Consider the following 26377-nt stretch of genomic DNA (forward strand, 5'->3'; position numbering starts at 1 on the left):
TAGAGTAAGGCTGGTCTAGAACTTGCCTCGTAGAACTTACTAGCTCTGAAATTGTAGCAATACTCCTTGTCTGCCTCCCAGATGCTGGGATTACAGGCATGCACTACCATACATGGCCCTAGTTAACTTAAAACAACAAATATACTTATTTATTAATTCAGCACTGTTTGTGCATGTGTGCACCTGCTACTGTGCAATGTGACATTCAGAGAACAACTTTCAGGGAATCAGTTCTCTCATTCCAACATGTGGGTTCCGGTGTCTAAATTCAGATCATCATGCTTGGCGACAAGGGCTTTACCCACTGAGGAATCTTTAAATTCCTCAATTATCTGTGCTAGAGGATGAGGTCAGTGATTAAACTCAATTTCCAAATGTTTTAGTTTATAGACACTGTAGAAGTGTAAGAATTCATTTGTATGTTGAGCACTTTTCCTCAGTTAACAGATGCTTATCAATGCACACCTAGTTCAAATTATAATTTTATAAAATTAATTAAAAAACCCTATATACTAGGCCAATGCATATAATCATCAGGAATGATGATTACCTATGATAACTGACAATAAAATTGATTACAGCAGTGAATAGCTCATTTATGAACGTGCTTAGTGATCAAATAGTATTTAATCTGTGTCTATTCTCTGTTATTCTTTCTTTAAGAAAAGATTTATTTTTATGTGTGCTGGTATTTGTGTTTTGCCTGAATGTATACCATGTGCATGCCTGGTGCCCCTAGAGACTTTATCTATGTATAGGTGTTTTGTGTGCATACATATCTGCATTTCATGTGCATGGCTGGTGCCTTGCAGAGGCCAGGAGGGTGTTGTATCCTCTAAAACCAGAGTCACAGACACTTGTGAGCTACCATGTGGAAATCAAATGTGGAATCCTTCTCTGGAAGAGTAGTCAATGCTATTAACTTCTAAGCCATTATCTACGTCCTTCTACATTATTTTTAAAGCCATATTCAGCTCTCTAAAATATTACTGAATAGCTTAACATTGTCTAAAAGATTAAATCCAACTTTCTTATCATAGTTCACAAAATCAATTTAAAATTGTCTTAAGTCTTTTGAACCACGTTTTCTTATGCTTTTCTTGTAGTTCATTTTGATCTCTAGTGCTTAGAAATGTTTCTGTTGTTGCAGATAAAAGGAGAGATTTCTACTGGCTTAGGAATGCTACTAAGCACATGTAAAGCACAGGAAGGCCCTGGGCATGAAGGCATTAACTGGTCCAAATGTTGATGGTGCTTAAGCTGCCACAGGTGTTTTTATTTCAGGACCAATGAATATCATTCAGTCCCCTAAAGATGCTATATTATTTCACATATCCAAGCTATCTATGGAGTACTTTTTTTGTATAAACATCCAAAGATAAACCAGTCAGGAATAAAAAGTAAGTATATGACAGTTCAAATGTAACATTCTTCGAGGAAGTCACAGTCTATCATAGTTACCTGAAATTCCTTAAACTTCTCTTGCTAGTTGGTAATCTTGCAAGTGATGTAAAAATTTCTTCCAATATTAACTGCCTATGCTTTTCATATCTTGAAAATACCTGTTTAGTAATTACAAAATTACAAATTAAAAATTATTATGGCAGAAAACAAAACAAAAATAGTATCATGAATGAATAAGGATTTGTATTATTTGAAGAGAAGCCAGAGTATACATGGTATTCAGAATTAAAATGTTTTCAACAAGTTAAGCAATAATGACCTAAAGAAATACACTCAAATTTTGTTATTAATTTTCCAAAGTGAGAGTCTACAGTTTTGTTTAGAGAGACAGGATACTTTGGATAGGAAAATATGACAAGATTTAAAAGATGTTAAATCATCACGTTTTTTACATTAAAAAGTAAGTTTTTCAAAAGAAAGGAAAACATAATCAATGAAGGCAAATCCTCAGTTAATGAAATCTAATAGGGCTAAAGTAATCCTTCTGGTGAAACAGACCTAGTGGAGAACAGGCATCTATCACAATTCTTAGCAGTGTGGGCAAGTGGTGACAGTCTTGTTTCATTTGTAGGTGGCTGGGATTATGAACTGGGTATACTTACTGCGGTGACTAACTTAATGGCACACAACTGTAGCTCACTGACATTTTCCACAAAAAATGGTGTTATTCCCATTGAGGAAACCTGAAATTCAAGATTAATTATTTAGTGTCTCTAAATGACTTCGGTAACATTGCACCTTACTATATTCTAACATTCCTTCTTCAAAACTCTCAGAGCATTTTCTTTTCTGTGACCTCACATTAGCACCTATTTCCTTCTACAGTCTCCTCATTCACATTAAATCATTTGCTTCAGTTGCCATTTCTCTAGTCTCTACACTTTAAACTGAACACCATGGGATTTAAAGAAAAAACATTTTGTTTTCACGGTTGACAATATTCCAACATCTTAAATATTAGTTTATTTTTTAATAGAAACTAGAACTTGGAATTTATATGGTATTCTCCCCTCTTCAGCTCAGAATGCTTCTTTAATAATTGGACTCTATTTTCTTCAACTTACACAGAACATGCTCTGAGTGGGTACACTGTGTTGGTATTATTGAGTAAACACAATTATACAGGACTCAAGATTTCTTGTGTCTAAAAATTTACGAAATGCTTCAAAACAAACAAAAAAACAAACAAAAACAAGACCTGACACTGAAGCCCAAACCTCACCTGAAGAATCGTGGTGTCGGTAAGGAGCTGGATCTCCAGCAACTCTGACAGACTGCTGACGATGTCACAGACTTTGTTATAGAGCATTACTATTACCCTCTGCTTATGTGTAGAACATTTAGCCCGTTTGGCCTTTGAACTTAATAACCCTCCTAAAGTAAAAGAGAATTCAAGATAAGAAAAACTTTAACCTTTAACATTTTCCTATGGAGATTACTAGTACGATCATCTAAATTACGGGAAAACAAACATTTCAGAGCGCTCCATAAAAATGATGCAGCAACTAAAGATGACTACTAATTAAAAGAGGAAGTCACTCCTTAGCAGCCACACTGCAGCAGTGTAATACGTGGCTACTATACTGAATTCTCTCTTTTCGCATATTCAAACTTGATAGTAAGATTATATTTCTCCTTTAAATTTCTTGGTATTATATTACGCAATAAGAAATCAAATAACCTGTACACACATTCAACCATTTTAGTAATCACATAATGCAAGCTATGGAGATAAGATATATGAGTCAACTCATTTTGCAGATTAGTATTATTTTGAGCTAGATTAGAAGGTAAATATTACCCAAGACTATTATTATCTGGTATTTGATCTAACTGAAAAAAAATTACTTCAATTATAAATGCTGGTTTAGTATCTCTTGTTCAAAGTTCTTCAGATTTTGTAAAACTTGCATAGATTCTACCACTTGAATGTCTTTAATCTAAATGCCGCAATACAAAGCTTTTTGTGCACCATGTTAGTCCTTAAAGAGTGCTTTCAGATTTGTGTGTGTGTGTGCGTGTGTATGCGTGCATGTGTGTGTGCATGTGCGTGTGTGCATGTGCGTGTGTGCATGTGTGCATGCACGCATGTGTGTGTGCATGTGTGCGTGTGTGCGTGCGTGCGTGCGTGTGTGCGTGTGTGTGTGCCATGTGCTGGACCCTGCTGAGCTGCTTCGACAGGTGATTGTGAGTTGCTTAGTATGGTTTCTGGGAACCAAATTTAGTTTTCTAGAATAACAGAAAACACTCTTAACTGCTGACACACTTCTCTAGCCCATCAGAGAGTTTTCAGATTTCAAAGCATTTTAGATTTTCAGATTAATGGGTGTTCAACCTTTAGATGTTAAAAGTATTATAATAGTAAGTTTTTATATTCCAGTCAAATACAAAGTCAATGTATATTATACATAATCTATTAATTTGGGCCAATTAAAATCTTAATATTCTGATTTACTTAGCATTGAAATTTATTTATTTACAATGGACAATTATATAGTTTGTTTAAAACAAAACAATCCAAACTAAATCAACAAAAACAAAAAAACCTTCCAGTATACAAGGGTAAACTAACCTCCATGTGGATCTAGTCTGTAAACAGGGTCGTACTGGGGATAGAGTGTGTTCTGTAAGTGAAATTTCGTGTACTGTATAACTCTTTCAATTACATCTTCAATGTAGACAGCTTTGGGCATGTTAGGAGATGTCATAATGTTGATAGTAGTAAGACAGGCATCTGCTGACTTTGTAACTCTTTCCATAATTAGGTCTCTCCACAATCTTTCTTCTTCTTCAGTGTCATTGTTCTATAATATAAAAGTGGGAATAAAATATAATAATACAACATTAATATCACAATATTAGTAAAACAATTTTCTATAGATTTTTATTTCATGTAGATCACAGATACCATATTCTGTAACAATTCTCATGAGATAGTTTAGTGCATGTATTAAGCATAGACATGTATCTATACAAATGAGAAGTACATATATATCAAAAGTGCTAAGTGCCTAGCACTGATGAGAATTCACATGGAATTTCAGCAGTAAAGACACTACTTTTGTAATCAGGTCTGTTGTAAAGACAGACTATCCCTACACAGCCAAGACTAGCCTAGAACTTGTCATCCTCTTGCTTCGACTCCCAACTGATGGTATTATAGACACATCACAATAATCCCCAGCTAGACTTCTAAACTTAGCTCAAACCTGCCCACAGAGTTTGTTTTTTATTAAATGCCCACCGACAGTTAAAGCTAACTAGAACATATTTTTAATGCATAAAGTTCTTCAGCAACAACTTGTACTTACTAAGCAAATTCCAAATTTCATTTGAATTTGTTACCATATATAACTAATTACATTCATTAACACTGCTACTAGAATTTCACTTTTAGTGATATTAATATGAACTGTCTATTAACAGTGTTGCCATAGGCCTGGGCAGAAGGGCCACAAGCATGGTAACCAGAGTGCTGACCCCAGAATCAGCATAACTGATGTAGGAGAACCCAGCCCACTGGGGACATCCCATCTCTAGGCACATGGTCCTCAGCTGTAAATGAAAGCTAGCTAAGCAAGAGCCCGTGAGCATAAGCAGTTCTCCTTCTTGGTTTCTGCCCTAAGTTCCTGCTCTGACTTCTCTCAATGATCAACTGTGACCTCAAGAGCACCTTTCTTCTCCCCCAAATTGCTCTTGGTCAGAGTATTTTTATCAAACCAACACAAAGAAAACTAGGACATTGGACAGTATCAGGTGTAAAGGTAATTATTAACACAGGTTTTAAACTTACATGATTTAACAAAGTAGAAAGCTTTGATCCGTCCTGAATATTCTTCTCTAATATATTTAGGACTTTCACAGTTTTGTCAGTTGAAAGCTAAAAGGAAATACAAGTTGTTTTATCACTCTTGGTAAAAATTTCAAATTACTCAAGAAATAATCTAAATATGTTTCTTTATCCTATAGAAAATACAACATTCTTTTAAATAAAATTTCCTCTTTAGAACCTCTACTCAGTTCTGACTTAAGACTAATCATTGCTTTGTAAAGACAGACAGTTGAACACTGAGTGTTCATGGCTCCTAGCTCAACTCATAAATCCTGGCAAGCTTGGGTTTATTCTATGACTTGGTCCTCTAGTCTTTGGCAGTGACATTCAACATGCACATGAAAACACACATACAAATGAAAGATTTAACAGTGCCATGTTATCCAGCAGGTTTTTAAACACTCAAGATGGGGGGGGGGATAACTATTTTGAATACCAAGCATGAAATTGTACACCTTTAATACAGCACTCAGGAGGTAGAGGCAGTCAGATCTCTGAGTTCAAGGCCAGCCTGGTCTACACAGTGAGGGTCAGGGTTACACAGACAAACCTTGTCTTGAAAAACCAAAAAGGTGAGGAATGTGAAGCATTCACTGAGTAGTATTTCTTTAAGCTGTCTAGCATGCTAGTGGCACACAAATTAGCCAAAAGGGCCAAACAGAGCTGACACTTGGGTTTAGCTTCATTACTTATGCTGGCTTAGAGAAGACTGTTCTCATCAAACTGCTTTAGATTGTCTTAGAAAAATAAAACCGAGCCTTTTTTGACAAAAACAAACAAAACTACATTTAGTCAACAGTGAACTTGCCTTCTGGAAAAAAAAAAAAACCCAGCTGCAGGTACTTACTGAGCTGATAAATGAGTAAGATGGCACAATTTTGAAAATTAACCAATAGCTCTGTAACTATATATAGTATCATCAAACCCATAAGTCCATTCTTTCTTTCTAGATTAATTTAATTTCTATTTTAAGTGTATCAGTGTACAGCTGATCTGCCATGTAGGCATTGGGAACCGAGCACAGGTCCTCTGCAAGCCTCTCCAGCCCCAACCCCTACAGTTTTAATTTATTTTTAAACAGATAAATTCTTGGTTCACTGTACGATATCTCTAGCTTTAAAAGTCAATTTCATGGAACAGATTATTTGGAATGTAGGTTATGTCTGAGCATCAAAAAGATACAGCTGATCTTGAGTTCATCACGAGGTCCCATACACGGAAGGAGAGAACTTGCATCTGCAAGTTACCCTCTCATCTCCACTCATGCCACAGAGTATATGGACTTCCTCTGACACACACAAAATAACCAAATAAATAAATAAACGTAATTTAAAAATTAAAAATAAAACACCAAAATATTTTACAGGCCACGTTAAAATTATGAAATTGAAAAGTAAACATCCATAAGGTGTACAGAATCAATTTCAAAGTGAAGATATAATAAGTAAAATAATAAGTAATTGTTATGAGCCTAGAAGGAAAAGTAAGTAATGTGGACCAGGAAACGTAAGATTCAGAGCACTGATTCTGTACTAGATGGTAAGTGCGATGGAAGGCCACCTCTCGACAACTCTGCTACTCCATCAGTAGAGGGAGATGCTCCTAGAGAGGACTGACTGAAGCCCACAGCTATAACTGTTACCAGCAGTTAACCAAGCCTGTCATGTTCTATCAGCAACCCCCAGCAATGTTACTTTACAACTGAAAGGACTCAAGTCTACTATATGTCTGCACTTAATAATGTAAGTATTTGACAGGGGAGCCACAGTCCATTCTTCTATCGATGCACACAGAACTTTGTTTAGAATAATCTGTACTCTTTAACTAATAGAGTTTTCGAAGACAAAATTCATTTAGACTCTTAGATGTGAGTTTTCTTTTTAATATGTACTTAACTTTGTAATTTACCCTGAAAACTTTAAATTAATTTCACACGCCACATATTAAGAAAAATGTAAAGTTTTACTTTGCTGAGGTACCTTGTCCATTATACCCATGGCTTTAATTTTAGCGGATTCACTCCCAAGTTCATTAAGCTGATGTTTTCCTAAAAGCAGTTCCTGAGGAATTTCATCATCATCACCTGAAAAATCAAGCCAATCAAACATAGTTATGTTAAAAAATAGCTAAGACCGGTAAATTAATAAGCTTTGAAAATTTTATCGTAGATATAAAGAACCCTAATTGGTTTCAGAGAGCTCTCTAAACCACATGTAAGCCATAACCAAAGAGAGCAGGGGTAAAACTAGAGTTCTCAAAGGCGAAGACAGGTAACTATCCTGTCCTTACTACTGCAGACATCACGTTGACACTTGTCAGTCACGCTCTCTGCGGCAGGAGTCTGACCTGGATGATCTAAATCAACAATATCTTATGCCCTCTGGCTTCTGTGTGGGTTCAGTCAGTAGGGTGCTCTGTTAGAAGATCAGAGAGGAGAGTGAGGTCAGACTATTTATATCCTCATTCCTTCCTTCAAGGTCTCCTCCACTACGTTCACCCAAAAAGTACTGCTTCTTTCAAGATACAAAGTAATTTTTCCTCTGAGTTTTGGAGAATTCTCTTTATTTAATTCTTTAGGGTAAAGGGGCAACAAACAGCTCCATGGCTGTTAACCCTAGGTCCTGGCACTATCTTCAATACTTAAAATGAGTTACAGGTTTTTATAAATAATAATTTCTTTAGTAAATAATTCCTCCCCACAATATCCTAATTTGAGAGTTCCTGTTTTTATTTTTGGGATTCTATATTATATAGAAGATAATTTCTTAGCATAGAATTTTTTGAAAAGATAAAACAGATATTCTAAATCAGAATCAATGATACTTTGATTATATTCTCAAAAAATACTTTAAAAATAGTCAGTTCACTTTTGAAGGTGACTTTGTATAAAAATATTTATAGCTTTCATATACATATTAATAAAGGTGGTATATAATGCCTTAGAGTAGGTGAAGGAATATATTGTTTTCTTTCTTTAGTTTTTTTAAGACAGGGTTTCTCTGTGTAGCCCTGGCAGTCCTGGAACTTGCTCTGTAGACCATGCTGCCTCCACCTCAGAGATCTGCCTGCTTCTGCCTCTAGAGTGCTGGGATTAAAGGCATGTATCACCATGCCCAGCTCAATCAAATATTCAAAACAGTGTACTTAACATATGCCGTTACATTTATAAATATAATTTACATTATATAAACTATACCAATATATCATTAGCTATGCTTTATTTCAGCTGGTGTTCTATTTTATTTTATATATTGTATTATTTGTTCTTCTACCAGGGGCTCAGATTGGATATATGTTTGAATCTAATATCCTTACATAGTTGAACAGTATTGAATGAACTGATTCCAGTGTCTGTAAGTTTCTCACTGTCAGGAGACTATCCAGAAGATACGTACAGAAATATTTCCTGTCGCTGCCCTGCTGTGGTGGCAGTGTTCTCAGGACCTAAATAGCCAACAACTTGGAGCGTATGTTTTGCAGTAGTTTTAGTTTGATAACATGAACTCACACTAGATTTCAAGTTTCTTTGTAGTATACATTATGACTGTATTTTCTACAGTATCTTGCAAAAAACTAGACACAAAGGGATAAGTAAAAAACCCTGTAAATTGGTTTTACCAAATGCAGTAAAATCCATATCTTCTAAATTATCCAAAATATTCTCTATTGAGGCTGTAAATCTCTTAAAAGTTGAAGAATCCATCATTTCTGCAAGAAAGAGAAAAAAAATTGTGCTCACATTCCAGCAGTAAGGAAAGCTGAAGGTTACAAAGGCAAACTAAAATGGTACCTTCGGGTGTTAGTTTTGGCTCATAAGCTTTCCTTTTCTTTTGTTTTTCTTTTTTCTTCATTTTTCTAGCAACTAAAACAAACAAAAAGAAACACTGAAACTCCAGAATGATGCTACAGTAAAACGTTCTTCAAAGTTAGAAGAGGACATTGAAATTGGTTCTAGAGCCACTGGGACTGATGAATTACCCTCACTAAGGCTGGGAGGAGGAGAGTAATCTTCCATGTCAGAGTCGGACGGACTTCGGTTTCGGTAACGCCCGCCACCCGAACTCCTCCTTCCGTCATGGGAGTGGCCACTTCTCCTATGATCCCCAGAGCTTCTTCTGTCACGCTCTTCGTATTCCCAAGCTTTATCGTCATCTTTTTTATGCCGTTTCCTAGAGGCTAGAAGCAAATCCCCATGACAAATAATTTACCTCACTTTAAAAGACTGTCAAAGCTTGTACTTTACAACGAGCTACATCTTCATATTGTTGGTCTACAAATGTCTGAGCCATTCATCTATCCAGAAGATTAAATTATGGTATAGAAAGGATATCATGAATTTTAGCATTATGTAATCTAAAACTAAAGATCTGTACAAATCAGCTTGGTAAAAAACCGATAGGAAGGTTCTGATAAATTAAAACACAGTGTACATTTCAGTGAAAGATTTCAGCACATCAGTAAGAAGTATATGTAAAATTCAGATTAATTAAGACTTATAAAACAACCTTTATTTAGACTTATGGTTAAAAAACAACCACCATTTATATTTTTTGTGGGGAGAAGGGTTTGGGGGGAAAATAGTCAACTTTTGAGATAGTGTTACAGAATATACGTGACCAAATACTCCATCAATTAACAGCTAAGTTATACTTACAACTTAGCAATAAATTCCAGAGACTCTGATGGCCTAACATGACAAACCTACAGAGATAGTATAGATCAGAACTGCAAACACTAACACACTGAAATAATTTCCCGACAATTAGCATGCTAAACTCAAGGAAAGCGTCTAAGCTTACGCATGCTCCAGAAGCATGTTTATATATGTTCCCTTCATAGTTCCCCCCATCTTTCCAGAGTTCATATGCATTCTGCTAAGATCATCAATACTGACAAGAGGAGCCTCTATGGCAAAGAATTTCATCTGACATATCAACTGATGTATTAAGTTGAAAATGATTCTAAGCTTTAAGAAAGGGTTACAGTTCAGTATTAAAAAAAATGACAGTTATGCAGTGAAACTTAGAGGCAGTGCAAGCAAAAATACATATTACACCTGTCTCTGGTGTAGGCACTACCAGTAAAACAGGGTAGGACTGACGTTCTGTCCCACCTTGAGATTATTACAACATATTTAAAAACATCTCTTTGTTGCTGTTTTGTACGTGTATGTGCACGTAGCTCAGAGGCAGCTCTGCAGTCGGCTCTCCCATCCCACCTCTGATGTGGGTTCTGGGGTGGAATGCAGGTTGCCGGGGTATGTGACAAGTGCCTTTTCACTGATGAACCATCTAGCTGGTCCCTATACCAGTTACTATAGCAACAAACAAACTGCTGGTGACAAAGATGAACTCTCTAGTCTGTTTTTTAACCCCTTCCCTGCTCCTACTGGCTTCTTTGAATTCCTAACTATGATCAATACAGAAATATTAAGAGAACCTCTTAAACCCACTACAAGGCTTGAATTTAAGGATGTCAATCTGGTCAAATACCCTATTTATATCTGTGTTGGTAGTACTATGTGTGGACAATAAATGTCTAAATGCCATAATTATTCCTATTCATGATCTGGTTTGTTTCCTGGTACTAAACTCCAGTATGGACAGGAAGGGTTAATTTACTTCCTAACTAGGTGTGAGTTTGGTTTAGCTCTATATTAACTGTGTAAGGCGAGGCAGGACCTCCTCAAGTTTATCATTAGGGTATGTATGCTCAAGAACACTATTTAAACAACTTGCTTTATTTATTAGAGAGAAAGGGGGAGAGACTCACTAAGACGGGTCATGTGTTTATATAATATTCACTAAACTAATTGAAACATTTCAACAGTTACTGAATTGTCTACCAAATAAGGAACTAACAAATTTTCTCAGAATGAGACATGCTATAATGTCAAGTATGAGACCTTACACTTATGAACCAAAAATTACACAAACTATTTTACTCTTTCTATATTTTAATTCATTAAAAACAAACTATATTCAGTCTTCAATTCTATCACTAGAAATCCTTGATAAATCTTGTGGCTATGAGAAATTATACAATATGCTGTACCCATCAGTCTTTAGAGGCTTTACAGCATCTTTCTGTCCCATTCATTAAAGTGTGGGCAGTTTGGGTTAAAACAGTGAAATAATTCCACAATGTTTATAACACAATGTGTGTTCCAGGAGTTTAGCACCATCCCAAGTAGTTGGCTAGCTTGTTAATGTCTCTTTTCCTCTCACCACTCTAGAAAAAGCAGAGGAAGGAGAGGAACATAAACGAGAGACACAGAAAGGAGGATTTAGGGTTCTCTACCTCCCCTTTTTGAATTTTAGTGCCTCCCACCCATTGCCTTCACCTCCTCTCTCTACCTTTTCCTGCTCCCAGTGACCTTGTATTTGCATTCTGGTTAAGTTCATATCTCTTAAGTTCAGCTTTCAAAGACATTCTTTGGTTATTTATTTATTTACTTACAAATAACAATACTACTTCCTTAATCCTTAGATTTTAGTAAAGCAATTTGATTAAATTTCAGGGAAATCCTAAATTTCACAAAGTCTGTCTTAAAGCAACACATTTTTTCCAGCTACTGCTCACATGGTACTTTTTCATTTTGTACTGTAGTATAAAGTTTGGTCACTGTTAGAGTAAATGGCAATTTAGTTCTTTATGCCAACTGTCAATTGAACATTTTTCATCAGTGAGAGCCATCAGGAGACCCTTGTTTTATACTTATCTAGATTGAAATAAACCAAGTAAAACAGTAAACTATTTGGGTATCTTTTTAAAAATCTAGAGAAAATTTCTTTTTTTCATAGCAGAAGTTAAAGCCTAAATACTCTAATAACATTACTATCTGCTTTCGATACACCTGGGCACAGCTATAACGGCATCCACAGTTTTAGGGTGAGGGTTTACACTTCCATGAAATGAGACATTATCTCTCATAACAGAAAGAAAAAAAATGTGTCTACATTGATGACAAAGGTATGGCTCAACGTTTCCCTATTTTGCAGTTAGTGGACATTTCTGATTTTATTACTCAGTAATTTTATAATCCGCACCAGCTCAGCAGTGCAGGGAGCCACTGAACGCAGCAGCTAGCGATGGCGTGAGGTTTATAATGAAGCTGCAGGAAAGGAGTTTAGGAATGGCGAGAGAGAGGGGAGGGAGTAGGCGGACATGCAGATAAAAGGAACGGAGTTTTAGGGCCAACACACTTCCTTTGTCTTCTTAGTTTCCAGAGCTAACCATGTCCTTATGTCACCAAAATGTTTGATTATAATTAAAAAAACCTCTAGTCATTTTTAATATACTGTATTGTTAATACATCTCATAATAATACAAATTATAACAATCACACATGTCAGATTATCTTTGTTGTATATTTCAATTTTAAAACTTAAAATTTGTTCAGTATCATAGTCTACTGCTCTAGCTGAAGAGCTCACAATTTTGAAAGGATGAGTAAATGAACATTGATTAAAAACTTTGGAGGAGGTGAAGAGCTTCCATCGGCAATATACACTTAAAAATGGCAGCATGCATCTGTCCTTCCTGCCCTGCTTGCCACACCTCACTCTACAGCACTAGGTGGAAAAGGTAGAACACACTGGTGGTCTTCCCACTTCTTTTGGTCATTATGACTAAGTCAGTTGGCACACAAGTGAAGATCTCCCATAGTCTGTTTCCACTGAATGCCGTTTAAGTCAAACAAGGTTGCTGACCCCTCTTGGCTAGGCTCAATTCTCTTGCTCCAGAAGAAGGAAGATAGGGATAAAAGAGAAGAACTTTTTCAGTGGGCCAGTAGGAAGACAGGCGAGGTATAGCAAGTCTAGTGCAAAGACAGGATCACAGTGTTGTAGAGAGGTAGCTGTGCAGTGAAGAAGCCAGCTCTGGAAAACAGTGAAACAAGGGAGGAAGTCCAGGACACAGCTGGGCAAAAGGAGAAGCCAGGTCCAAACCACACAGATCATTCACAATGTGGCTAAGCCATTCATAATTTAGTGATAGTATGGTTTTAAATATTTCTTTATCTGGCTATCTCCTAGGTGTCCTTCCAGACTCAAGTGTCACCTCTTCCAGTAAGCACTCTGAACCCCCACTGATGTGCTTGCACAGCACCCTGCATCTACTGTTACCATTTGTCGTACAATTATTACAGATCCCCCCAACAGACTGAGACTGTGAGACAGGGGGGTCACATTTTTAATTTGTATTTTAATTTCCAATGCCTACTATATATCAGGAGTCCAGTACAGGTTAAATACAAATAGACACACAACGGGTGTTTCTATTACTAATTATAGCTCATCTAAATTGTTTTCTTGGTGCCAACTGAACTCATCTTTCATACAATTTTAAAGTATAAAGAAAAAATCTTGCTATACTAAGTTATTAAGAATTAAGGTAACTGTGATCTTGTTAACCCCCAAATTATGTTACACATATTAATCTGCCTTTAATTCCTAAAGACAGTTAAATGATACTTACATTCAAAAGCTTCATCACTATCATTATCTTCATCTGAACTGATTTCAGCATATTTTGGCTTTTCATTAACTGTGCTACGCTTGCGTTTGTTCATTTTCACACGTTCACAAAGTGGCATGGTAGATTCAATTTCTGCCAGGAGTTCAGGGGGCAATTCTTTTAACACTGATTGATCTATACTACCTATTAATAAAAGGCAAGAAAGAAATTTAAATCTGAAGATAAAAATTTTAACCAAAGTAGCAGTATAAAAATAAATTGTTTTTACAATTGTAACTGAAATATTAACCCTAAACATAATAAACTTATATATGTATATACAATTATATAAGGACTTTAAAAATTGACTTTATTACTGTCATAACAAAGACCAATGACACTGGCCTCTTGTCCACGTTAGGTAAGCACTGTCACACTACGTTACACTGTCATCCCTATGTTGTGATCTTCACTAGGTCTACAGCAGGCCTCCATAGCCTGAAACTAATGCACCTCTTCAGTACACAGGTCAGATGGAGGACGCTTACCACCTCCATCTTCTTCTCCAATTCTGACAGTTGCCTAATGGTGGCTGGGTAAGAGCTTTGTACATCTTTACCTGTCACTGTCTATTTGAGAAGCAAATTAGTACCTTTAGCATCATAAAAAATTTCCTCATAAGGACAAAACAGTGAACATTTAATTAAATATAAAAGAAGTCTATAAAGTAGGATCAATACATTAAAAATTTAAAAATGTTTACAACTGAAGATAGTACATAAATTCAAGTCTGTTATGAAATAGTTCCACATTTTCCATAAAAGAGTAATGACAGAAAAGTTCTACCATCAGACCATATTGAGTCACCACACCTTACCATGTAAGCCTAGGGGCATAAGCATTCATACAGTTTCTATGGAGAAAAGTCTGTTAGTATCATTTTGGCGGTTTGAAAATAAAGTAGAAGTAGCAAACACTATTTTTTCCAGACAACTTATCTTTGATGACTAATAAAGGTCATACACAATTTTACCTAACTTTACTTACCTATGTAAATATTGGTGTTGAAGACCAGAATTATCTTATATGAAAGATTTTTTAATATGGAATCAAATAGTTCTTTACTGGTGTATAGCAGGAAACATTAGTAACTCATAGCCAACATTAACACTACCTCTTATAATATTCAAGGAATAGTGCTTATATAAAAGAAAAAAAAATCACACCAGAAAAAGAAATGGGAATGGAGATCTATTTCCAAGTCTCAGGAATCTATTAACATTAGTTAAGACACATAATGTGACACGACTTTTGAGAATACACTGGTTGCTGTTCTGAAAGTTTTACTCAGTATCACAAGGCTTCTAAGTCTTCTGCTTTGTTACCAAGACAGACAGCAGGGAATTGGTATAAGGGTGTGATATTTATTGACTGTAGGGTTAGCAAAAGACTCAACTAGGGACTCAAATCTCCAGTGAGTGCACAGGGATGGACAGCTCGTAAACACAAACTCAAGGACACAAAAGGAGGGCTTCAGATAAAGAATTGTTGATATATGTTTGAGCACTAACTTGAGAAAAAATAAACACAATAGAAAACTAGGAGAAAAACTATATACTTTTGGGCATGGAGGCTCATCTATTGAGTCAAAACTAATAACAGAGTAAAATGCTAGTGGTCATCAGTGTAATAAGAAGGAGTATATGTTCATAATTCACATCACAGAGCAAGGTCTTAATTAAGGGAGTAGAGAGGGACACAGCACCAGTGGGAAAAGTTGCCTTAATTTTGCTTAAGAACATAGAGGTCCTTAATGCTGCCTGGAAACCTAATTGTGGTTCAGAAATTCCACCCCTGCTCCCCAAAAAGGTGGGAAGAACAGCTACCAGCCATTTCCCTGTGGCTGTGAGAAGAGTTATCAGGGCAAGCTGTGCAAGTGCTCTCTCTGATAGCATCTAAGCAGTACTCCTGACTGTAACAGAACTCTGCAATCTACCAACACGTGAGTCTTCTTTGAAATTTCCTACTATTTTTCTTTTTAAAAATTATTGTTTGGTCCTCGGGGATTGAATTTAGCTTGCCAAGGCTTGGTGTCAACTACCTTTACCTGGGCAGCCATCTTCCCAATCCCTTACCCGGTAATTTTCAAGTACCGACTAATAAGCAAGTTGGCAAATTGGGTTTATGGTTGCTCGCTCACTCGTTCGTTCGTTCGTTCGTTCGTTTGTTTGTGCGAATGGCTGGCCTGGAGCTTGCCTGCCCTGTATATCAGGCTGGTCTCCTGATAGACATTCACCTGCTCTGTTTCTCAAGTTCTAGGATGGCACGTGCCATCTCACTGGAAGTTTTAGGTTCTGAGATTATTTTAATGACTCGGGCTCTGCTTCCAAGTTCCTTATGAATATACACATCTCCTGACCCCTGCTCACTCAGACTCCACTAAAAGTATAAAAATACAAACACAGCAAATAGTGTTCAAACTCTTAGGCAATACCACAGTTGAACATTCAATAAAATAAAGTAGCCATACCGAGGATTTTAGTTTTAGCCACTATAACCTTAAAACATCCCCAAATAAGGGAATGCAAAGAAAGTAGATCACACTGAAAGACAACTGCAAAGATGGTTGGTACTGAAACAGCAGCATCTACAGAAAAAGCTTGCTGGCCTCTCAGCATTAAGCCAATGATGGCTATCGTGTTGGTGGAATCACTATATAAAGTCAGGGTCATTACCAAGTCATCAGTTACTGGGGAGGGGGACGACTGAGCATTAAAGCCCAGTATCTTGAGTCTGTCATGCAGGTCTTACTGAAAATGGCTTACTCCGTTACCAGCCCAGTACTAGTATTATACTTGTTTTAATTTTGATATCAGCATTACAAAAGATTTCAATGTTCAGTTGCCACATTACCACATGAAAGACTGTCTGAACATGCTTTCTGGTAAGCAATTATATAAATATCAAGATTCTACCCGACAGAAAAGTAAGAATTAGGGGTCATATGACCCCTTTTCTGCTGTGTACATATAATGAGAGGAATGAAGTGCAGCAGGGGCATCCTAAATATACAATGCTCACAAACAATATACACACAAAGACATTTTACAGCTGGGTTAGATAAGTTTAGTAAAACTGGGTTGGCTACATTCCTATGGAGAGTATAGCTCTTACACAACATTCATTCGCTCTGCACGACTGTACAAAGCAGAAGAAAACTGGTTTCTCAGTTTTCAAAAATGAATGTATTAAGCTTTGAAAGGTAATCATTAATCAAAGTGTGAATTGCATTATTTCTAGTACTATAATTTATATAACATAAATCTAAATGAGAATTTTAAAAACTTGAAATATTAGATGCTGGAGAATTTTGGTACAAAAGGTAAAAAGGCCAATATTTAGAATACCCATTTTATGCCTAGTACAATATCAAGTAAGTATTTATTATCTTAATGTCTGCATAGATTCTCTTTAGCAAGGTTACCTTAATTTTATTTAGAACAAGGGAATTTACTATGCTAAATGTCTTCTTTCTAAAGTAGAATAACGTTTTTAATGAGTTATTTGCTTATTTGTCACCAAATAAGCGATGGCTAACCCTGATTATCAATTTGACAGGCTCTAGAATTAGTTATGAGACAAGCCTCTAAGCGCAGCAGTGAGGGTTTGAGGGCTGTGTGTGTGTGTGTGTGTATGTGTGTGTGTGGTGTGTGTGCGCGTGTGTGTGTGCGCTTGCGCTTGTACGTGTGTATGACTAACTTGACTGAGTAAATATGAGGTGGGAAACATTCCCAGGACTTGAGTCCTGGACTACATAAAAGGAAAAGGCTTGGTGGGTACCAGCATTCGCTGCTCTCTCTCCTCCCTGAGGCTATAATGTGACTGGCTGGCTATGTTTAACTTTTTGCTATGTTGATATCTCTTGTCACGATGGACTTGAACTATCTTCTTCTCTCTTAAGTAGATTGGTCAGAGTATTTTATCACAGCAATGGAAGAGTAATTAAGACACGTGACTATCTCTACATGTTTGAGAACTCTTGAGGTAACTTGGAATACAAATTGGTTACATAGTAAGAACACCTTTAGTACATGGTCATGCAGTACTAAAACTGAGCCTATGGCCTATACCAACGTGTGTGTGTGTGTGTGTGTGTGTGTGTGTGTGTGTGTATGTGTATATATATATGTGCTAACTTGAGAATGTGTATGCTGGTAATTACTGATATCAAACTGTTAAGGACTATGTAAAGCATGCTGGTTCATCATGCTGCTCTTAAATGATCATGTTTTATTATTACTACTTTATTTGTAGATATCCTGTACATAACTTGATAAAACTTAAAAAGAACTTTTGGCATTTTACATGCTGATATAAATGTAAGACATTAAAAGTTTCTCCTCAGTGTCACAGGGACAAAGATAATGTTAAAGGGAAACAGAATGGCATAGAACCTATTGTACAATGACTACAAATCAAAACAAGGTTCAGAAGAAGTGAACATAAGGAATATGAGTAGGTTTCTTTGTAATGTAACAAAAGTCAGAAAGCTTGCAGGACAAAGAAAGTTACTGCAAAGTTTAGGACTTGTTCAGTAGACCAGTCTGGCATTAAACTCAAGAGTCACCCCTGTCCCAGCAATCTACTACCCCCAGTACTGAGATTAAAAGGTATGTACCACTCCTGCCTGGCATATTAAATATTTTAAGGGTAGATTTTTATAGCTGTTTTTCAACAAATGAAAAGTTACTAAGAATTTTTGTGCTAAGACAAAATTAACTGTAAATGTATTTTAGCAATTTTCATACTAATTATTTTTACCTAACTGTGCTTCAACTACAAATAAGAAAATTCACAATTTTGTAATTGTGTCAGCTTACAGATACATGTCACTAAAAACAAAACAAAAAAACTGGATTCTGAGATATAACCCACACTAATGTGTTGGGTTATAATGTGTGGGTCTAATGTGTTGTCTGGAAATCAATCTGAGGACTGAAAGATATTTTTATTAAACTGTGGCCAGGCTTTGTATGGTGTACACCTTTAATGACAGCACTCAGAAACCAGAGGACAAGTAGATCTCTGTTAGCTTGAGGCCAACCAGGCCTATACAGTAAGTTCCAGGACATTCAGGGCTACAAAAATAAGACTCTGTCTCAGAAAACAAACAAACAAACAAAATATCCCCAAAATTCTGCATATTATAATTGCAGGTCTATAAATATATGTATACACACAAATATCCCCACATTTACATATATTATTACTCATAGGTAGACTCCTAGTCGATTTCCTTACTAAGATGACATCAAGCATATGTTTGTATTAGTACACTTATAAGAAGAGACATGGATTAGCATTAAAAAGATGTTAAGAAACTATACAAAGTGTTGCTATTAACAATTTGACATAGCCCCTGTCTTCTTTCTCAGCAACTGTCTTTGCCCTCTGAGTCTTTTCACTGGCTCCATAATATATCCTTTTTGCTTGTGTTGTGTTTTTGAAACAGTCTCACTATGTATACCAAGCTGGCCTCAAGCTCAGACAGGCTTTCTTGCTCCTGTCTCACTTTCTCGCTACAGGATCTCATGGTCTAGCTCTGGCTGGCCAGAAACTCCCTATGTAGACAGACCAGGCAGGCCAACAGCTTGCTCCTGTCTCTGATGCCCAGGTGCAGAATGCTGGGACTACAGGTTTGCACCATCACAATCTATGCAACACTCTATGCACTCAGTAATGTTCTTTAGCAGCTGTACAAGACTCTGTTAGAACAGAGCTTAAAGAGCGAGACAGCTGATGGGCGGAAAGGGTAAAGCATGGTCTAGATGAAGAAAATGGGTCACCACTTTCCATCTTTCTACCTCTTCTATTGAAAGTACATAACATTACTGTGTGTGTGTGTGTGTGTGCGCGCGCGCGCGTGCGCGCGCTTGCTTGCTTGTATAGACCTATATTGTGTGTATGCTGGCATGTCATGCTTGCCATAGTATTCGTGTGAAGGTCAGGGAGATTTGTGGACTTGATTCTCCCCTTCATGGAGATTCTGGAACTCAAATGTAGGCTGCCAGGCTTGGGTATCAAGTACCTTTATCCTGAGCCTTTCACTGGCTTTTGTTCATTTATTTTGTTTTTGTGACACAGGTTCTCACTAACTAGTCATGGTTGTCCTAGAACTCACTATGTAGACCAGGCTGTCCTAGATCTGTATCTCTGCCTCCCTAATGCTGGGATTAAATGCATGGACCACTATACTCAGTCCTCAAACTATATTCTTTATAAAAACAAGTTGTCCCCAAACTTTCACTGAGAAATATTTAAAGAAAACCTTCATTTACCTGTGCATAGTGGAGCACACCTTAATCTCTGCAATTGGAGGCAGAGACAAGTGGATCTCTGAGTTCAAGGCTAGCTTGGACTACAGAGTGAATTCCTGGACAGCCATGGCAACACAGAGAAGCCTTGATTGTAAAAACCAACCAACCAAAAAAAAAAAAAAAAAAAAAAAAAACCAAAACCAAACCAACAACAAATCTTATCAAAACAAACCAACAAGCTTCATATAAAAGAAACAATTCTTCCGCCAGTCATATATTCTATACCTCTTTGTATTATTTTAAGAAATAATTGCAGAAAGACACATTCAAGCTAAACAATTAACACCACCTTTTAGTCTGTAGTTCTGACTGCCCAAATGAAATCTAGATGGGCACAAATATTAGTGATTCAGAAAGTAATCTTTGTTTCTGAGAAATAAAACAGTAAAGAAGTAGATGTTTAATACAAATCAAGTAAAAGTAAAAAACAGATTAGCCACAAATCACTTTGAATGAAGAGAGTTTTGTAATATTCTTCCTCTGTAGATAAAGCTACAACTATGTTATAAAATAACTTTTGATTATACTGCCCTGCTACACAGTTGAACTTTCTGTAAAGATACAAATTTCCTCTATCCCTGCAGAACAATACATTAGTCAATACACATGTGACTACTGAAAAACATTTCAATATTTAATTATATTAATTTGAACTAAAACAACCAAAAGGCTACTGACTACTATACTGGACAGTAATTATGGATTTCATACACTTGATTATAAGTATGTACAAAGTTAAATGAAGGCTACAGAATGAAAACCTAAAATCAAACAAACTTTGGCTCTACTGCCTTCAAACTATAATAATTTATTTAATTACATTATTAGATCTTATACAGGCTAATAGGTCTTTGCACATGGCACAACTAAAATACTACACTGTAAATACAGATATACAAAGGAATACACAGATGTATTTTCTTCATAAACTGCAATGAAATTCTCAGCATTCAATTTTAGTTGGGTAACTCGAGAATTTAATTCAGCAACCATGCAAAAATAACACTAATTTCAACTTCACAAATAACAATTTAAACCAATTTAAGTAAACACCATTCCCAACCTTTTTGTATTTTTAAGTTTTAAAACCTATTTTCACCAACTGCCACTCCAGAAAATAACCTTTTACATTATTTTATAAGTAACAAAAATTCAAATGATTCATCAATAATGAAATCATAAAGTCTATAAGTAAGTAAACAGTGTAAGACAATTAAAAATTATAAACCTGGTCTTTTATACCATGTGTAACTTTACTGGGACAATAAAAATTAAGTACTTCATTGTAGAGTGTATCTCTATAGTCAAGGTTACCTTTTTAAAGTTAAATATGTCTACCACAATATATCATTCATTGATAAACAACTAATTTTCAGAAATCCCTAAAAGAACACAGAGAGAATGTCTTTCTATTCCCAGAAAGTAAAATAATTAATGACTACCATCACTAGTTCAAGTACAGGTGAGAGAAAACAGTTCCCTAAAAAAATGTATAGATTCCTGGAAAAACCTGACTGTTGTTTTAACTTGCATTTTCATGTATCAGCTTTTTTGATCTTGTAGATGTGCACTGCTTGTATTTAGCAAACTTAAAGAATACAATGACAGTGGAAACATTCTTACCTTTATTTGACTTTGATGGCTTATTCTTAAGAGACTTAAGGGAACTTCGTGATTTTTCCTCTCTGTCTTTAATTAGCTTCTGGACATCATCCAGCGATAGTTTTTGCAGAACGACTACAGGCTTAGCTCCTTTGTTTAGGTCTTCAACTAATCCCATTTTTTCTACCTTGTCCTTCTGCTCCCCTTTCATGTCCATCTTCTTAGTTTCCTGAGTTATGTTGCCATCTTTATCCCTCTTGATTTTTGGAATGACGAAATTTTTCAATGCACTAGACCTCCCCCCCAACAAATAGCTTGGAAATTCAGCCTTATTATCAGTGTGCGCTTTATTACTGTCTACTTTACTTCTGTTACCCTCTGTCCTTTTGTCATCTTTACTATTTGGTGACTTAAAACCAGGTCTTGATTTATTAGTATCTCCTTGTTTTACACGAGGACTGTCTGGTCTTGATTTTTGTTCCCCAGAAGGTCTGTCCCGTGAGTCCCCTGATTCATGCCTGTGTTTTCTTTCTAGCTTTTCAGTTTTTGAACCATCTGATTTAGTGCTATGTTCATTTCTACTAGAAGATCTCAATGTTTCTGGTCTTCGAACCCTTGACTGATCACCCCGATGTCGTTCTGACTCACCCCTGTCATCTGACTTTTGTTTACTATCATGGTCACGTCTTAGGGACTCTGATCGCCCATCAGGTCTCTGCTTTAAGGCCTCAGCTCTTTCTGATTTTAAGCGAGATGAGTCAGATTTGATATCCTGTTTATGCTTAGACACATCGGGTTTCTTCTCTGTTGATGGCTTTCCAGAATCCCTCCTATTTTCGTGCCTATGTTTTGGGGTTTCAGGCCGGCCTTCACCTTTCTGCTTTGGAGTTTCGGGCCGGCCTTCACTCTTTTGCTTCGGAGTCTCAGGTCGTCCATCACCCTTCTGTTTTGGGGTTTCAGGCCGGCCTTCACTCTTTTGCTTTGGGGTTTCAGGCCGGCTTTCAGCTTTCTGCTTTGGGGTTTCAGGTCTTGCCTTTGTGTTTTCTGACCTGGTGTTGTTTTGTTTGTTGTCATTTGGTTTTGTGTCACACAGTCTATTTTCATTCTGTTTAGGCTCAACTACAGCACTCTCACTCTGTTTGGACTCTGTCGTTTTATTCTCACTCTGCTTAAGTTCTTCTGTCTGGGTCTCAGTTTTGGTTTCTAACTTACTTTCATTTGACTTTGACTCCCCCAGTTGGTTTTCATTTGGTTTAGATTCTGATAACCTACTTTCATTTTGTTTCATTTCACTTTTTGAAAGCTCAGGATCAGATTTGTTTTTAGGAGTCTCGGGATGGTTTTCTGGTATAGACTTAAGACTTCCAACACTATCTTCCTGAAGAACAGAAATGGGTGCATCATTACACTGTTTGGTTTCTTCAGGCTTTTTTATGTTGTCTGAATCCTGAGTTAGAGAAGCCTGAGAGTCCGCTCTTCCTGCCTGATGAAGGTCAATGCTAACCATTAATGCTGGCCTTGACCCATTTCCCGTGGAACCCGTCTCCTGAGAAGCTGGTCTGTTACCTCCTGTAGCACCCCCAGCCTCCTGTGGGTAAGAATCTTGTTTTCTTTTTTTCAAAGGCTTATCTGAAATGTAAAGATAAATATTCAATATCAGTAACAGACACATTCTTATCTTACTAAAAACAATTTTAATAGAAACCTTTCCCCATGTATTGAATACAAATTTACGTATGCAGATATAAAACAGCAAGGATGACTACTTTTAAAACTTAAGTTTTGAGAAGATATATATGACACTTACTGAACTTTACAGAGAATCAAAAAAGAATTCAATAGCATTTTTGAGAATATAAGTAAAGGAATACAAATGAATAAAGCTTTTAACACTCACACACATGAATTTAGGTTTAGATAAGACATAAGTTGTTCTGATAAGACTAGCTATTAGCCACATATTTTCACTTAAGATCATTTTAATTCTTAAAACAATTAAGAGTCCTAAATCTGCCAAATTTAAGTGGAAATACATCTTTTTTTTTCTTTTTTCTTTTTTTTGGAGCTGGGGACCAAACCCAGGGTTCTACCACTAAGCTAAATCCCCAACCCCAGAAACACATCTTTTAGTACATGCAAAACACGAAATAGAAAGGAATAAAACTAAAAAGTAGATATAAGTTATATTACTGAAAAAAGGCAAATGATAGGAAACTAAGGAAACACTGAGTTTGCCCTTATACCTTAATGTAGCATTCTCCCTCTCCAGGTGTTAATAGCACATGCAGAATTGAAAAGCTAACATCCAATGAAGTAAAACGGAATGGGGAAGCTATATTATGGGCATACTCAGAAGCACAGAACAGGTATATTTTAACCTGGACTAGTACTTACAGTATAGCCCAGAGTGGCCTGAACTCTGGGTCCACCTGCCTTAGTTTCCTGTGTGGGAGATTATAAGTAGGTGTTTGACCTTGGTTTTTGCAACTTCAATGGACAAAAATGTCTTTAGGCTTTTGATTCTAGTAGTTTATATCATCAAGCACACGGGAAAAAAGAACTACAGTACTCTGAAATATAATGGTGCACGTATACTAACACAAATCTGATAGGCTGGGAAGCACTGTTTTAAAAAGCAGTTTTAAAAGTTTCTATGTCTGTTTGATTCTATTTTTAACTCAGAAGATTTCTGGTTCACTGTCTATGAACTGAATCTCTAGTTCTTAAGAAAAGTTAGATTTATATTACTTTGTGGATTTTATGTATTCAATTTATTCGCCAAATTTCTTGATTATGTTTTAAAAGTCCTTATTAGTTCCTTTATAAGAAGAATTTCTAGGTTCTCTGATAATATCCATTAATGGAATATATCACTTAAGGAAAACAGTATCACAAGGTTAAAACTTCAAGGTGATCGGTGGAAAAAAAAATCACTGTAATGGAATAAATCATGAAAATATTTTTATTTACCATTGTTTTATTCTAATTTAAAGTCTAATCGAATACAATGAAAATGTCTCAGAGTTAGAATGCTTGCCTAGGATGTAGGAGATCATGAGCTTCATCTCCAGGATCCTGAAACATGTAATGTACTCTTTCTGTTACACAGAAGTCAAGCCCATAGTCACACAAGCTACACTTCTAAAACAATAATAAAATGTTATAACTGTTACCATTACACTGTTTTCCCAAGTACCAAATACCCTTTCAGATAAGAGTATATATGAAGCCTTTTACATCAATGCCTAAGGAAAAAAACTCTTAGAATACAAAAATTATGTTTACAGAATCCCTTTAAAATACTGCCACGAAATTTTTAATCCTGCCACGAAGCACACAAAACAATTACTACATGAACCAACAGAATCTCTTATTAAGCTTAACTTTTAAACCTTCATGACAAAAACAGAAGCGTTAAGCCTTCTATATTTTCAAGGCAGCAGGCTTTGGAAATGTCATTAAAATAGTAACCTCCATAAACATCAAAACTGATACAATTAATCCTGCCCATCTGGGATTTTGTTAAATCTGTGGCTCATTCTTTTACACACACACACACACACACACACACACACACACACACACACACACACACCCACCCCTCTACCACCACCACCGAACAAAAACCCAACACATATTTTGGAACTAAACATTAGCTTAGCAGGTGGACCTTTAAAAAATTAAAAAAAAAAAACCACTTAAAATGTTTTATGGATTATTAATGTCATTCAAATTTACCTTTTGTTAAAAACAAAATTTTGGCAATAAGCCATTTCAAAGAAATTTATTAAAACTACAGAATCTGTGAACTGTAACAAAAAAGATAAATTATATATAAGCAATAGAGTAAGACTAAGAAAGATCTTACTTTTTCTAGCATATAATAAAAATCCTGCAGGTACAAAGTTTTAAGTCAACCCTTTGTCCCTTTTCTGTCTGTCCCCCCTCTTCCCTCTGATGCTGGTCTCAAACTTTTCATCGTTCTGCCTCGCCTGCTGGAAATTACAGTTATGGACCACCAAACCAGGTCTGAAAACTAGCAAAAAAGTATCATTGTTGCAGGGAATTTTCCGGTTTTAGGGCCTGATCCTTTCTCCCGTAGGTTTATCCCTGTAAAGCAGCTCTGAGTGTGGGCAGCGCTCTGTTGCCCACTGTTCTGTGTGTCACTACAGCAAGCCCATTACCTGCCCATCTGTAAAGACTAATTTTACTACTCGGACACCGAGTACCTTTAATTGTTCTTCAGAACCAGGCATCTTACAGTAGCTATCAGAATTCACCATACTTCTGAAGAAAATGTATACAAAGGGAAATTTCAAAACCATCGTGTCACCGAATTGTGAATATTTTGAAAATAAGACCAAACCTTTAAAAACTCCAGCTTCTCAGGCTTATAAAAAACACATTTTAACAGTTACTAAATATACTTTAAGTAAAACCTAAAACCACTTACGGCAGAGTACACAGTAGCCACCAGGACAAATGACAATGTTCCACACCTAAACAACGGCACGGCCAGGCGGCTCACTGCTCTACTCTCATCTCAAAGAGCAGTGCCATTATTTCAAAAAGCAGTAGGTAATGCAGTTTCACTACCCCTTATCTGAACTGCTTGGGGCTGAAGCATTTCTGATTTTGAATTTTT

The 26377-nt window shown here is 36.3% G+C and overlaps 1 protein-coding gene across 4 annotated transcripts in view; it reads right to left on the reverse strand.

The window, feature by feature from the left end:
• Positions 1-26377, reverse strand: part of Nipbl (NIPBL, cohesin loading factor) — a 187936-nt gene that overhangs the window by 42490 nt on the left and 119069 nt on the right. For all 4 annotated transcript variants that reach the window (NM_001427697.1, NM_001427698.1, XM_087618359.1 and 1 more), the window contains 11 exon segments: positions 1462-1562; positions 2067-2147; positions 2687-2838; positions 4037-4268; positions 5258-5344; positions 7276-7379; positions 8915-9004; positions 9087-9158; positions 9275-9472; positions 13775-13957; positions 21754-23361. In NM_001427697.1, coding sequence (NP_001414626.1) covers positions 1462-1562; positions 2067-2147; positions 2687-2838; positions 4037-4268; positions 5258-5344; positions 7276-7379; positions 8915-9004; positions 9087-9158; positions 9275-9472; positions 13775-13957; positions 21754-23361 — 2908 coding nt within the window.

This window comes from Rattus norvegicus, chromosome 2 (genome assembly GCF_021556685.1).
Source record: "Rattus norvegicus strain SHRSP/BbbUtx chromosome 2, alternate assembly SHRSP_T2T, whole genome shotgun sequence".
Lineage (NCBI taxonomy): Eukaryota > Metazoa > Chordata > Mammalia > Rodentia > Muridae > Rattus > Rattus norvegicus.